Consider the following 16,167-nt stretch of genomic DNA (forward strand, 5'->3'; position numbering starts at 1 on the left):
TTCATTCACATTTTATTTATTTATTTATTTATTTATTTATTTATTTATTCATGCATTCATCCATGCTTACTTAAAATGGTGAGCCACTGAGATTTATTCTGAATCTTGATTGTAAAAGCATCTCTCTTTTTTGTTGTTGTTGATGACAACCTATTAATAAGCCACTCTTATCACAAATTCAGGAAGATGTTTGGCATATGCCGCATATTCAAATGCACATTATATACTCAATTGACTTTGCCTTTACTTTGAACACTGAACACAGTTATCACAAGCTGCTCACAGCAAAACATAATGCATTCTTGTCTAAAATAGTAAAACATCCCTAGCTGAATGGTGATTAACACCGATTCCTATGCTCACCAATGTTGTTTTTGGCACTGTTTAAGAATTAAGATTCCGACTACAGGCGAAAAGAGAAGCAACAGTCTGAGTTTTAGCTTTGCTTTTCCTCCAGCTTGACGCCACATGCCGGCATATGATATTTCAATCAGCCTCAGATGTTTCCTCTTGATTCTCCAACACTCATGCCAGGCACCTATTGTCAATAATACGAGACAGTTGTAAGGTCTTAGTGCAGACGCTTTTGTGTAAGAGGATTGCTGGATTTGATAGTCTTTTTTTCTTGCAGGTGACGCAAACGCGGATGCGATGAGACTCGGATTTCCATTGTCTCACGTTTTTTTGTTTCCTGCCACACTGAAAACTGGTAGGCTGTGTGATAAAGTTCTTTGGCTTTTCAGGATGAATGTTTAGGAAGATAATACTTTTCCGTGGGTTATTTAGACAATGAAAATATTCTGTAGGAGTCTTTGTTTCTCGTAGGTGAGATGGGAAGAGCTAAATTATACAAAAATGGGAATTATCTGTCATTATTTAGTCATTGTACAAATGTCTTTCCACTAAAAAAAACAATATTAGGGACATTCTACCAGAAATGTACATTTTCACAAAAATGTGACAATGCCTGATGTTTAAACTTGTCTTCTTCAAAAAAATCATACAAAAACAAGAATAAAATCATAAATTCAATGATAGAACGCATCCTTGACCACCTTCAGCTTCTTCATAGCTAGGGCCAGACAAAATCTGTGGACATTTTTTGCTATTTCTGTGCAGAATTTCGTAAAAAATCTGTGGATTTATGCAGAATAATTTTGGGAGTATTATAACTAAAAACTGAGTATATTAAATAAAAAATAATACCTTTTTAACCTTTATTCAATGTTTACAGTGCAAATCTAAATAGGTCTACTTATTTGGTAAACAAAGCAAGTCTCTCATATAATAAATCCACTTAAAGACAGAAATTTGAACTATATAAACTATATTAAATAAAATAAACGCTTTTATATTTGTGAATAATATTACTGAAATAATTTAAAAACTAAATAAATACATACGTTGATACAAGTAAATAAATAGACTTAATAAAGAGCTAAAAATCTGCAGAAATCGACGCATTTCTGCATGCGCAGATTTCGTGTGGGCCTAGTTATAGCCTTTAAGATGTATTGCACGCATATGTTTGTAGTGTTTTTTTTTTTTTAATTAATGTTTAATTTCATTTCTTTAATCAATTGATGTGAATGATAACAACTTAAACTTGCTATTTCTGAAGTTTTTTTTTTTTCTAAAAAACAAATTTTAGCATAACAAAACTATTAAAGCTGTAGGTTCAATTGGTCTGAGGACAAGGACAATGACTGTTTGTAAATTTGTTATGTGTTTTTAACCAATAAAAGAAATATTCTTTTACAGAACAACTCACAAAAATCAGCCATGAGTCCATTTAAAAAATTATTTTGGGATGAAATACTTTTTATTCGCTGTATTTATGTATTTCAGGGACAAACCATGTACGCTTCTGGTAGAATGTCCATTTATATATGTTGGTTTATTATCCTCAAGTTAAGTGCAAAACATACAATTAATCTTAGTTCGAATATAGACAATTTAAAATTTCAAGTATTTTATAATTGCAATTTTTCTTATGCAAATGATCCTATATATATTCAAAAATAACAGTTTAACTATTAACTGAAGATCAAATAATTAAAAACAAAAAAAACCTTCTTCCATTGGACTTTCTCATAAAGAAACATGATTTTCTCATCGGCTCTAGAGTTTTATATGAACATAGGAAAACAGATTTCGTTTTGTGGGAGCTTTGAAAGTGATAAATGCATATGGCTCCCTTGGCTCATAACCCTTCTAAATGAACCAGAAAGTCTGTGCGAGTCAAAGCACTGAACAACAGTGTGAGGAAACTTTCTAGCGCAGGAGATTCTTACATCTCAATTTTGATTCACTAGTAGATGTAAATATTATGTGCTCTGCCACATTTAACGCAGGATAATAAAAGATTTCCAATATACTGTACTCTGCTTTTCAAAAGTTTATAGAAATTAATGTTTATTTGCCAAACATTCACTCATTCAATCATTTGAGCTCCTATAGGAAACCCATGCAAATGCAGGGAGAACATGCAAACTCCACACAGAAACACCAACTGACCCATCCGAGGCTCAAACCAGCGACCTTCTTTATGTGAGGCGCCAGCATTACCATGTGTTCAGTAAATTAAAAGTGACAGTAAAAACATTAACAGTATTTCTGTTTAAAATAAATGCTGTTCTTTGAATTTTGTTCATAAAAAGAAAAAAACAGACTGAAAATATTAATAATTTTGTAAAGCAATTTACATATTATAATGATTTCTGAAGATTTGACTGGGACTCTGAAGACTTGAATAAATGATGCTGAAACTTCAGCTTTGTTTATCCACTGATGAAGAATATTTCTAAAATGTATGCTGTTTTTATAGCATTTATCACATACACTTGGGTCACTTTATTAGGTTCACCTTACTATTACCGGCACCCACTTTTGCCTTCAAAACTGCCTTAATCCTTCGTGGCATAGATTCAACAAGGTACTGGAAAATTCCTCAGAGATTTTTGGTCCATATTGACATAATAGCATCATGCAGTAGCTGCGGATTTGTCGGCTGTACATCCATGATGTGAATCTCCCCAAAGGTGCTCTGTTGGATTGAAATCTGGTAACTGTGGAGGCCATTTGAGTACAATAAATTCATTGTTATGTTCAAGAAACCATACTGAGATGATTTGCGCTTTATAACACCACCAGCCTGAACCGTTTTTACAAGGCAGGGTAGATCCATGCTTTTATGTTGTTAATGCCAAATTCTGACCCTACCATCTAGACTCATCAGACCAGGCAATGTTTTTCCAATCCTCTATTGTCCAATTTTTGTGAGCCTGTGTGAATTGTAGCCTCAGTTCCTGTTCTCAACTGACAGGAGTGGCACCCGGTGTGGTCTTCTGCTGCAGTAGCCCATACGCCTCAAAATTGGACGTGTTTTGGGTTCAGAAATGCTCTTCTGCATACCTCAGTTGTAACAAGGGGCTATTTGAGTTACTGTTGCCTTTCTATTAGCTTAAACCAGTCTGGCCATTCTCCTCTGACCTCTTGCATCAACGAGGCATTTGCGCCTAAAGAACTGCCACTCACTGGATATTTTCTCTTTTTGGACCATTCTGTGTACACTCTAGAGATGATTGTGGGTGAAAATGCCAGTAGATCAGCAGTTTCTGAAATACTCTAAATTAGACTTGTTGACAATAGCTTTCATTCAAAAACATAAAACTGACCTAAAACTTTTGAAGAGCAGTGCAATTTTCAAATTCATAGCCTTTTATATCTGTTAATTTGGGGGAAAGAACTAAATACAGCACCTCCAATGTTGTGATTGCATTTCAGGGCTGCTAAGTTTCAACTGATAAATGCGGTAATCCTGGTATTAGTAGAGATATAAGGATCTGCACCAGCATTTAAAGTTAATGGCAGCAGTGACAGAAGCATAAAAAGAAATGAAAGTCGACTCCAGATGCTTAAGACACTGATCAAAACCTCTAATGAAAGAACGTGAACTTCCTTAATCGCAACTATCCCTCATCTGACACAAGTGTTTTGTCTTGCCCTAAGCCGGGCAGATCTTCGAGACCTCGGCTGAATGCCTCACAGATTGCAAATCTAACTCTCTGTGCCGCTGAATTAACCAGCCTCCACACTAATTTCTAATCCCGGTTGAGGTTGATTGACAGCGGTGGCAGACTACGAAATGGCCTGGTACCGTCATTACGAGCACTTTTTTTCTGTGTGAGAGTTTGGGATTATTTAAGATTACTGTTTAATGCCTTTTTAATCTCTCCTGCAGAAAAAAAAAAAGAATTCTGGGCAAAATACTGGACAGCAAGTACAGTGGTAGTGATAAGATATTATAAGTGTGCGATGAGATCTGAAAAAAAAATTGCCTTTTTATCCTCGCTTTGCCTCATTACGAGAGCTAACTCTGCTATCAATTTATTGATAAGCGGTTGACGCATACGTAACACCAGCCGAAAAGATTATCTTGCTTTAGATAAGTCCTAATGAAAAGTCCATCCACAACAATGACTGGACAGAAATGTCAGGAAATGCTTTAGAATGTTTAAGAAATTGGCATCCAGTCGCTGGTATGCAGATATGAGAGAGGATATTTTCTCTTGAAGGTTTTTAGGAGGTATGACACCAGCTTCAATTGACAATGAGAAGTCCTTATGAAAACCCTAGACATTAAGCCTACTGAGCAATTGGGTTTCTCTGTAGATGGTCCAATCCCTTTATAAATGTATTGAGCAACTTGGCTAAGCTGCGATCTTAAACTTTGAGTTAAAAAAGGAGGTTAGATCATCAGAGATGAAGCAAATTAAAAGGTGAAACCTTATGACTCAAGATTAAGAGCGATGGCACTCCTAGCAAATCTTCGCTATGTACACTGTAAAAAACGTCTATAAATTAGCAGTTTTCCGTATTTTGTGATTAATGTTTTTAATTATTATCACATTTATTTATGCTTTTGAATTGCATTATGAGACCTTCTAAAAACGTTTAACCTCGAAAAGTCCTAAAAAGGGATTTCTATAAACATTTCTAATAGTTTAAAGTGATATATTGTCGGGGTTGGTGTTGTACTGTATACTATGATACAAAAACCTTGTAAAAACTGCCAGTAAATTTTCTGTTATTTTACAGACTTATTTCTATATATTATTTTTTATACATTATGTTTTCAAACTTCGAAAATGTCAATAAAAACATTTTGTTAAACTGTTGAGTTGAATTTTCAACATTAAAAGTCAACAGAGCAGAGATTAACCCCCCATAATGCAATTCACAACCCTAAATAAACAGAAAACACTTGTAAATCAAAAATACGGAAATTAATTAACAATTAAAAGATTTTTTATAGTATAAGATTTTTAGAATAATAAGTCAGTATTATTTAGCCACTAGGGGTGTAAAAGCACACAAAAAAGTATGTATCTTTACCAAAAAAAAATGCTAACATGTTTTGGTTTTAATGTTTGTGCTCCAATTCTAATCCCCTCTGTATGTTTGACACACACAAGCACCAGTGTTTGTTCACTGAAGTCTGAGAAGTTAAATGAAGTTAGGATAATCCTTTATGCAAAATGGAAATAAAGTGTTTGAATTTGTCACATTTGCAGGTTACTATAAAGTTTTGTGCTAAGGAAAACACATCTCAAACACATTTTTTAAAATACTAAATTCATGGATAACACTTTAACAGAAAATTGATCATAGCTTGTCATTCAAACTGGTGTTTTTCTGTTGATTTCCACTTTCAAATTGCATTATGATACTTTGATACAAATGTAACTGCAGTTTAACAATCTATTTTCAATAAACTATTTTTATTGATATTAATATATTTTGTTGTCTGAAGCAATGTATTGTCTGGTCATATAAGCCATTATACAAAAATGAGCGATCAGCTGCCAGTATTATTTTACAGACGTCTTTCTTAAAATGGAGGACAGATTTTGACTTAGTTTGAAGGATCTCATTTAAAACATGTCTCATGATTTAGATAACTTGTATTGTTCACTTATCCAGCAGCTCACTCTGTGTACTTTGATATTTTTCAGATGAGCTCACAACAAACCTGCTGATAGTGTATATAAACAGCATTGCCAACTAATTTTCAAGGATAAGTTGCTAAAGGCAGAATCACGTCGCAAAGCCATTAACATTTCACAGATGTTTTCATTCATTCATTCATTTTCTTTTCAGCTTAATCCCTTTATTCATTAGGGGTCGCTACAGCGGAATGAATCACCAACTTATCCAACATATGTTTTACGCAGCAGATGCCCTTCCAGCCACAACCCAACACTGGGAAGCACCCATACACTCTTGCATTCACACACATAAACTACGACTGATTTACCTTATTCAAATCACCTTTAGTGCATGTCTTTGGACAGAGGAAACCCATGGAACGAGGAAAACATGCAAACTCCACATAAAAATGCCAACTAACCCAGCTCAGGCTCAAACCAGCAACTTCCTTGCTGTGAGGCGATCATGCTACCCACTGTGCCACCGTGACGCCCCTTCACAGATATTTTAACTGTATTTTTAATTATGCTTTGTGGTATGTCTATGTTGCAGTATATATAACCTAACAACTGCAACTAGCACCAGAACTCACATGCTTTGAAATGCTAGGCACATCTCTCTCCAACTTTCTCCAGGCTTATGTTTTGCTTGGCCAGTAAGCGGTTCAGTGTTTTCTATTTGTGTAATTTTGAGCTGGAAAAAAAACTTTTAGTCATTTGAGTCTCTTTTCAAAAGTTTCTCAAAGTTGGCACATTTTTTTAACCTAGGCAATTAAAAAAAGCTAATCTGGCAACATTTCTATGGATAAAAGCAATATTGTCTCATCCTTGTGAGGAAACACAAATTTGGAAACTATGCATAGCTGTTTTACACATCTGTGTTTAAAACTGCATTTCTTTACAACAAAGTTCATTCCTACTCTTGCATATTAAACCCAAAAACCTGGGCTCTGTTCTTTGTATGTGGATTACTCAATTAGCTGGATTTGGTTGTTGACGATTTGACACAATCCAGGATCGTTTTGTTCTTCAAAATTAATCCGAGAGTTGTTGTAGCAACAGTGATGGTAGCTCAAACCTGCTTAGGAGCAGGCTTATTTCATATAAACAGAATTAGATCGGGTCTTTTCAAACAAAGGTAATACTCTCAAGTATGTACCGAATTCTGATATTTTCTTACAGTAGTAGTTGTATACACTTGGGAAAATAGTAAAAAAAAAAATCATGTATACATGAAAAAAGTTTTAAAAATATATAAATAAAACTTATGCAATCAGCATAAAATAAAAAAATAAAAGTACAAATACTCTCATGGGGTGGTTTTTCCTGAATGGGTTCAAAGAGAACATTTATTAACATGGACATTTTAGACACAATCGCGCACTATTTTAAGGTACCAGCTTTAGTACAATTTGTGTATAATAATAGACACGCACAATATGCAACAGTCTTTGTTTTTAGTGAAATAATAATTTATATAGTCATGCATGTTTTGACAGCTAATATGCCGGTGATTTGATGCTTCGCACAAGTTGCAGACACCTTTATCAATATCAAAATGCCTTTTTGATGCAAAATTCATTTAAATAGCCAGTTATTCTTTGCACCAATGAAGAAACTGGAATAGGCCTAGGCTACTATAAATAAACTGCTAAGTACTCTTGACACATGAAAGTGTAAGCCCTGCAGCCCACAACAAAGTTGGAAAGTTATTGTGTATCATATTTAACAAATAATGTACTACAAATGTTATGTAATTTTCCTCCCATGGATAATAGAATATTAATCAGATGATGTCATTACACTGCTGTGCCGTCAGCCAATCGTTGCATCACTGATCATGATGTTGAGGATTGATAGATCAGTCCTTCACAACACAAGCAATGGTCTCAGATCAGTTTATCCAGACATTTTAATCTGATTTGTGAACTTGTTTGAAGAACCAAATTAGCCAGAGATCACTTATCAAGATTAAAAGATCCAGGATATGCCAAATCATCTTAGATCATTTAAGTGAGGTACAAAGGACAGACCCCTGTACTGAACATTTTCAATACATGTGTGTAGCTATTGATATTCTAGATACTGATATATTGCAATTTCTTCCTTGCTCTAACGGATGAAAAAAACAGATGAAATATTGAACTTGTGTCATTGCATCCTACCTGAATCACATTCTTTCGGCTTGATTTCTCTGTCGTCCACTCAATTACAGCCCCATTCAGATCCACACCATCTGGTTTACCACCTGGTTTCTAGAGAGAAAGTACAATTAGATGAGCATGTTTGCCAAGACACTAAATAAAAACAACACATTTCTCATGTCTTATGTGACTCAAGCAATTGACGAACATGATGTTTTGAAACCAACTTTAAAATCAAACAATTTATAAAACTTACATGACATTTGTCAGGAGATTTTCACATTTATATTTAGATCTGCTTTGTACATGTGCAGCAAGATTAATAAAACAGCTCTATGTCAGGCTCATAAACTAGAGGGTCATTTCATACAATGCTACGATTTTAATGAGGTGGCAAAGATACTTAACTTCATCCTGATAACCTCTGTGTCTGTTGCCCTCAGAAATGGCAGAGAGCTCGAGGGCTTTATGACCACTTGACCATGAGTGATGCTGAAACTAATATGAGCGGACCCCATCGATGGCCCTGACATGCCATTTTTTGCAAGCATGTGAAGGTAGCAAAGCTCTTTTCATCTGTAACGCATTCTCAATCACTGCCACATGCAGCTCAAAACAGCAGAAAAATTATATAGCCGTAAAGTACCATGCATTATGGGTAGATATTCCCTTTTTTCGGCAGTGTTTTAAATAGTCGGGATCAAAGGCAAAGTTTAAAAGTGAGACAAATATGGAAATCATTATGCTTCCCCACCCAGTCGCTAACAGTTATGCTGTTTAATGCACATCTGTAGCTGTTCATTAGGTTCTGCTGTTTATTTTACATTTCATTTTTTTTTTTTTTTTACACATTAGCCTATTCATTTATTTGTTTTACTATATGAAGGTAGAATTATAACACAAATATGTACTTTTTACATACATGGTGTAGTTTGTTGGTGGACTTACCAAATTTGACACAGCTTCTTGTTTGCTCTCTTTATAAAACAATAGTTGATTGGAGCTAAGAACAACCCAGGTTAAAGTCCAGTTTTTCCTGCAAAAATAAAAGAGGCTATGTTAACTGTCTAGATAGATAGATAGATAGATAGATAGATAGATAGATAGATAGATAGATAGATAGATAGATAGATAGACAGACAGACAGACAGACAGACAGACAGACAGACAGACAGACAGACAGACAGACAGACAGACAGACAGACAGACAGACAGACAGACAGACAGACAGATAGATAGATAGATAGATAGATAGATAGATAGATAGATAGATAGATAGATAGATAGATAGATGCATGCATACAAACATACATACATACATACATACATACATACATACATACATACATATATATATATATATATATATATATATATATATATATATATATATATATATATATATATATATATATATATATATATATATATATATACTGTATACATACTCGATTCAGCTTCTGTCAGGTCTTTCAACCATGTAGTATTGTGATGTCTTACATTTAAAGTATTTTATAAATACTCAAATAAGAGTTAGTATTTTGGATATAAACCCACGTGTATTTGAGCAATTAAAATAGAGCAACTCACCTCAACCTGGCGCTTCAAATGGCTGCTTCAAGTACGTCGTTACACCAATAGGTGGCGATACGCAACCATTAAAATATATATACCCAACTGATTCATTCATTCAGATTCATCCAGTAATAAAACACGATTTTATGAGCGAGTCATTGAATTGTTCATTCATACTGAGCTTTAAATATTGAAGTTAATACGGCTCTGGAGAAAATTAAGCGACCATTTTATTATTGGTTCTATAGATTTTCCATTGTGTTTTGATTCAATTCAATTCAAGTTTATTTATATAGCACTTTTAAAGTGTAGATTGTGTCAAAGCTGCTAAACATAGAAGTTCTAGTCCAGATTTCAGAGTTGAAGTTCAGTTTACTTCAGTTCAGTGTGCTTTGAATTTTACTGCTGAAACACTTAAGAGCAAATCCATCGATGCGCAGCTCCAGTAATGTAGTAAAAAAACGTAGTTTGTATTTTATTTCATAAACTACATATAATTCCATAGATATTCCATGTTTCAGAACTTATTGGGGGTAAAACATGTAGGCTACATACTGTATTTTACACACACTCATATATGTAATTATGTATAATTACATGTTTATTTATGTATAATTACATATGTATAGCATTTTATTATAAAAAAAAAAAAACAATGTGATCACCAGTATATCCAGAAGCAGCTCTATTAGATATACAGATAGACAGACAGTCAGATAGACGAACCGTAATTTCTTTCCTCCTTCAGCAATTTTGGCTTTGTTCAAATATTCCCCTTTTAAAACAGGCTGTAACAAAAACGAAAACACAATGACAAAAATAAATTAATAAATTAAAACAAACTGGTTAATTTGTGCATTTTATTTGATTTAATAAGTTATTTTTTCTTCTTGATAATTTCAGTTTAGATTTGTGTTGTCCAAAACAATCTTAATATTGCTAATTTCCAAAAACACAACTGGATCATACCTGCAACCCAACAGAAACTTCACTGTTATGCTGAGACTGATTCCTCCGGTGACGGTTGATCTAAAATAGAGAATGTGGTGTTAAATAAGTATATTTCCAAATATATCTAATAATACATTTAATTCAATCACAATCCTGCTCAAATTGTTTATTGCAAGGTTTATTTTCAGTTTGGCAAGACACTGCAGGTATATTAAAAAATTTATTTAAAATATGTATTACCATTATTACAGATTAGTGATTATGTTACGAATTGTTTTGTACATAAAATGTACATTAAGAACATTCAAAGGTTTTCTAAAATGCTGTGTTTAAATGTGCAGATGAGTTATTATTTCTGTAACTATGCACTAATTTGCACACATTTATATCACAAAAATCTCATTATTTGTTGAAGTCAGGTTTACAGTTTTAAATTTAGACACTGGAGTGAAGGGTTTTTACTGTTTTATCACTCCACAATTCATAAACAATTGAAAATATCTTATTTTTTTATTAATATTTTGTATGCAATCAGGCAAATTAGGTATCCATTATCCATATCTCTCTGTAAAAACCTTCACAAAGATATAAATAAAACTGTGATGCTTCATGTATGTAAAAGCTGCATTAAAATTTATGAATGCAAGAGGAAGGAGGAAAAAAAGAGTATTTTTAAGAAAATAGCTTAATATGTATTGTCATTAAAACAGACATAGGCTGATTAAATTAGACTAAAAAGCCCCAAAATCTCAACATTGAAAAGTACTGCATGAAAAAAAACTGTATTTTGCCTCCCGTGTCTCCCCTTGATTTTCATAAATGTACAGCAAATCTACAACACCAAATTTTCATCACAGTAAAAAGTGAAACAGAAGCGGAGGATATTTAATGTTTGGATAGAAACGGTGGGAGGCTGAGAGCAATAAATGCAGTGCTGTTCTGCCCTCTGCTGTTCTCTGTCTGAGTGTTTCTTAAAACAGCCAATGCAACAGGAAGCTTCCGGTTAGGTGTTGAATGTGAAGATGTAGTCATGCACACTCATACATACTGATTTCCTGAATGAGCAGAGATTGTGAAGGAGTGTGATTGTGCTGATGCTCACGGGTTTCTGTAGTGTTTCGGCCTCTGGCAGGACCATAGATTTGGTCTGGCTGAGTCTTTCTCCAGTGCTGCTCTGAGAGTTCTTGATTCTCAGCTGAACAGCTCCAGGAAGCACCAGTGCTGGCGGCTTTTGCATCGCTATGACACTGAAAAAAAAAACATTTACGTTGGCTGAGCATGAGAACGGTGCACGAGTCAGACACATCAATAATAAAGGCATAGTTTTGAATGACAGGGATTCTGGTAACATTTTAATATGAGGTCTTATTTGACATTATGCAATGCATAAAAAACACTATAACAACGATCAATCCATTCTGAACATTTAATATTATTAACATTTGTAATTGTCAGTTCATTTAAAAATTCACTGCAAAAATAACAATGACATTTTATTTATGTTGTTGTCATTACAGTTAATTATTTACCAATAGCTGTAACATTAAATAATTACATGTTCTTTATGGTTATAATGCTGGATAGGTTTAGGGTTATTTGCATGTAATTATGCATAATTAATTAGAGTTACTTTAGTTACTAAACAGAACATAAAAGGTACACCTTAAAATATAGTGTTACCAAAAATATATTAATAAATATTGACAGTAATATTAACTATGATAAATAATGTTTTGATATTATTTATTGTTAGTTTTTTGTGGCCCACACTGAATCTGCGCATGCAAAAATCTGCAGATTTTCAGCCCATCATTTATTTACTTGTGTAAATGTTTGTAAATGTATATTTAATCAGTTTTTTTAATTAGTTTTAGTAATATTATTGGCTAATGTGAAAATGTTCATTTGATTTATTTATAATACAGTTTGTAAAGTAATATTTCCTGTATTTTAGTAGATATGTGATAGGGAGACTTGCTTTGTTTGCATAATAATTGGTTTTATATTGTAAACTTTAAATAAAAATTCAATAACTAATTTGTATTTCTTATATTATGTTTTTATTTACAATACTCTGCAAAATTTTGCACAGGAATAGCAAAAGATGTCTGCATATTCTGTCTGGCCCTAGCAATTATGTATTTATATAGTTAAAAAAATTTAAATGAAAATTGTTACTGAAATTTGATTTAATAAATGTATATACAATTGAAGTCAGAATTATTAGCCTCCCTGTTTATTCATTAATTCATTTTCTTGTCGGCTCAGTCCCTTTATTAATCTAAGGTCGCCACAGAGGAATGAACCGCCAACTTATCCAGTAAGTTTTTACGCAGCGGATGCCCTTCCAGCCGCAACCCATCTCTGGGAAACATCCACACACACTCATACACTATGGACAAATTAGCCTACCCAATTCACCTGTACCGCATGTTTTTGGACTGTGGGGGGAAACCAGAGCACCCGGAGGAAACCCACATGAACGCAGGGAGAACATGCAAACTCCACACAGAAACGCCAACTAGGCCGAGGATCGAACCAGCGACCCAGCGACCTTATTGCTGTGAGGCGACAGCACTACCTACTGCGCCACTGCTTCGCCCGCCTCCCTGTTTATCTTTCCCCAATTTCTTTTAACGGAGAGAAGATTCTTTCAGCAAATTTCTAAACATAATAGTTTTATCTATAGATATGAGATAAATAGTATCTTATTTCTAATAACTGATTTATTTTACTTTGCCATGATGACAGCAAATAATATTTTACTAGATATTTTTCAAGACACTTCTATTCAGCTAAAAGTGACATTTAAAGGCTTAATTAGCTTAATTTAACTAGGCAGGTTAGGGTAATTAGGCAAGTTATTGTATAATGATGGTTTGTTCTGTAGACTATCAGGGAAAAATAGCTTAAAGGGGCTAATAATTTTAACCTTAACATGTTGGTTTTTTTTATTTAAAACTGCTTTTATTCTAAACAAAAAACAAAAAAAACAAATCGGTCTTTCTCCAGAAGAAAAAAAAATATTATCAGACATACTGTGTAAAATTCCTTGCTCTATTAAACATCATTTGGGAAATATTTAAAAAAGACTAAAATTCAAAGGGGGTCTAATAATAATTTGGATTTCAACTGTATAAAATGCTTTTTTTTTCATATAAAAAATTTGTTTTATATGTAAAGTTAAAGAAAAAAGACATATTGAACGACCAATTTAAAGAAAAGCATCAAATGTACAATATAAAATATATTTGGTTTTCTATTTGATGTTGTTTATTACATGTTGTTTTTTAAAGTAGTGGATAAAATATGAAAATAATATAGTTTCAGAGAACAGAAGATAATTCATACACATAACTTTTTATCAAAAAATCTTCAACATATAAATCTAGGAAACACACTTCTGTAACTAACATTTTGTCTAAAAACCTTACATTTACAGAAATATTGGCCTGTGTGACAACTAGCCAGGTCTTAGCTAGCATTATTTTGTTTCATGGTAAATTTTTGTTTGCTCACATAACCCTGCTAGAGTCATCAAGCTAAAATCACAGTAAAATTCAACTGCAAATTTGTCAGAATCAACACAATTTACAAATACATCACAGCGCTGCATTAACTTCCTCAGTCACTTCATTTTCAGAGCTGCAATATCTGTTTACGCTGCGTTTAAAATGTCCTTTTTTATAAAATGTTTAAGTGTGAATATAGCTTACATTTGGTGGTTCTCTTTGGCTTATTTCACAAGTGTGTCATTATTTATTAAGGAGCTTTATGTGCCAAATGTTTCTTGTCAGAGTTTCACCATCAGTGTGATTGCACCATCGAGAGAGCAGAGGAACTGAACCGTCTCATGTTTTTTTTAAACATCTAACCTTCACAGCTACTGCATTTTTAGTTGTTTGCTGATGCGCACATGCATACACTAATGAACTTCCTTTTTTATTCATTCAATTTAATTATATATGAACTGTAGTTTGTAATTTTGCACACAGTACAAATGCTAAGACTAGTAGCATTTGTCAATAACAGGAGAACAAACTCATTCAAAGGTTTGAAACAAGTAAAGGGTCAGTCAATGAGGACAGCATTTCTACTAAATAGCATGACTATTTTTTAAGTAATAACTAAAATTATTGATGGTTCCAAATAAATATCATTTTTCTTGCATTTTTACTATTCGTATTAGACAACTTGTTGTTGTTGTTGTTATTTTTATTATTACATTTTAATTATTATACTTATTTTGATTATCTGAGGCAGTACAAAGACTATGTCTATCTGTAATAAATATTTGCAATGTTTCTATGACTGAAGAAGCATGAAATCTGCAGCTGCCATGATAACACATGACAGGAAATAAACAAATCTTCAAAAAAAAAAAAAAAAAAAAACAGCGGAAACAATACTACTTTCAGTTGTGCATGGCAAGTTTTACAGTGGTTTTAAGAGTGGGCACCAGTAAATTCCTTTGTAATTAATTGTCAGTTTAAAAATAATTATAATCTGAGGAATATTTAAACGCAGCTTATATCAGTTCTGGCATTTTTTCTATTAGTTATGGAGCCTCACATTCAAAGATTTCACATTTAACATTAAAACAAATTCTTCTTACCTGCTATATATTTAAAGTCAGTATGAGTTTAGTAATTAGCATGTTGTTTTACAAAATATGGACATTTCAATTTATTGTAAATATAATAATTAGCTCCAGATATGCAAATGTCAAACACACATCGGTCCTTCTATGGAGATATATATATATTTTGTTTTATTTCATTCTTTTTTTAAAAGCAGTAGCCTAATTACCATATAGTATATACAGTAGATATAAAATCTGTATACATATCGATTTTTAAAACATGAAAGCAACCATCATAAAAACTATCATTCAACCATCCAAAAACTACTTTAATTTGCTTTTTTTTTTAAAACAAGTTTTGTCATTCTGTCATAGTGCTGCTGCTCCTGTTTAAAATGAGTAAAAAAACAGATGCCCATACCTGGTTCTCGGTCGTGTTTCAGATAAAATACTGTACAGAACCTGTATGAGAAGAGATAGAGAGAAAGTGTCGTTTGGAGGAAGTGTTGAAGTCACATGGGACGTCAAACTCAAGATGTGCAAGCAGTAGTGCAAACATGAGGCTTCTGTACTTCCTGAGGCCTGCCATTACTTTTAAACAAGATGGACGCTGTAACAAAGATCTGTTACAGTAGATCAGCACTATAGACGTATTATGATGAACAGACTGATTTCTTGAAGAAGAATGCTTAAATTAGGTCTGCTTTTGGGGCAAATCATGATTTTTTTTCCAGACTAAAATATGAAATTGTATGGAGCTTATATTATGACATCTAGATCATGTTTATTGTGATATCTATAAACCATAAAATTACTGAGGTACTGCAATGTGGCTTACTTAATACAAAAAAAAAAAAAAAAACGTTTTGTTCATAGTTTAAGTGACTAAGTGTTAAAATTTTAAATAAGTCCATATTTCTATGCA

General features: G+C 33.1%; 1 protein-coding gene across 7 annotated transcripts in view; it reads right to left on the reverse strand.

Moving 5' to 3' along the window:
* arhgap15 (Rho GTPase activating protein 15) overlaps positions 1–15,747 on the reverse strand; it is a 66,521-nt gene extending 50,774 nt beyond the window's left edge. For 5 of the 7 annotated variants that reach the window (XR_015498689.1, XR_015498688.1, XR_015498687.1 and 2 more), the window contains exons 1-6: positions 15,664–15,747; positions 11,763–11,907; positions 10,679–10,738; positions 10,436–10,497; positions 9,083–9,170; positions 8,156–8,245 (exon numbers count right to left, since the gene is read on the reverse strand). Coding sequence is in view for 3 of the 7 variants with exons in the window: in XM_087265734.1 (XP_087121860.1) it covers positions 8,156–8,245; positions 9,083–9,170; positions 10,436–10,497; positions 10,679–10,738; positions 11,763–11,897 (435 nt within the window). In the remaining 4 variants the exon portion in view is untranslated. 7 annotated transcript variants of the gene reach the window in all.
* Positions 15,748–16,167: the final 420 nt, after the last annotated feature.

This window comes from Danio rerio, chromosome 9, assembly GCF_052040795.2.
Source record: "Danio rerio strain M-AB ecotype USA chromosome 9, GRCz13ab, whole genome shotgun sequence".
Lineage (NCBI taxonomy): Eukaryota > Metazoa > Chordata > Actinopteri > Cypriniformes > Danionidae > Danio > Danio rerio.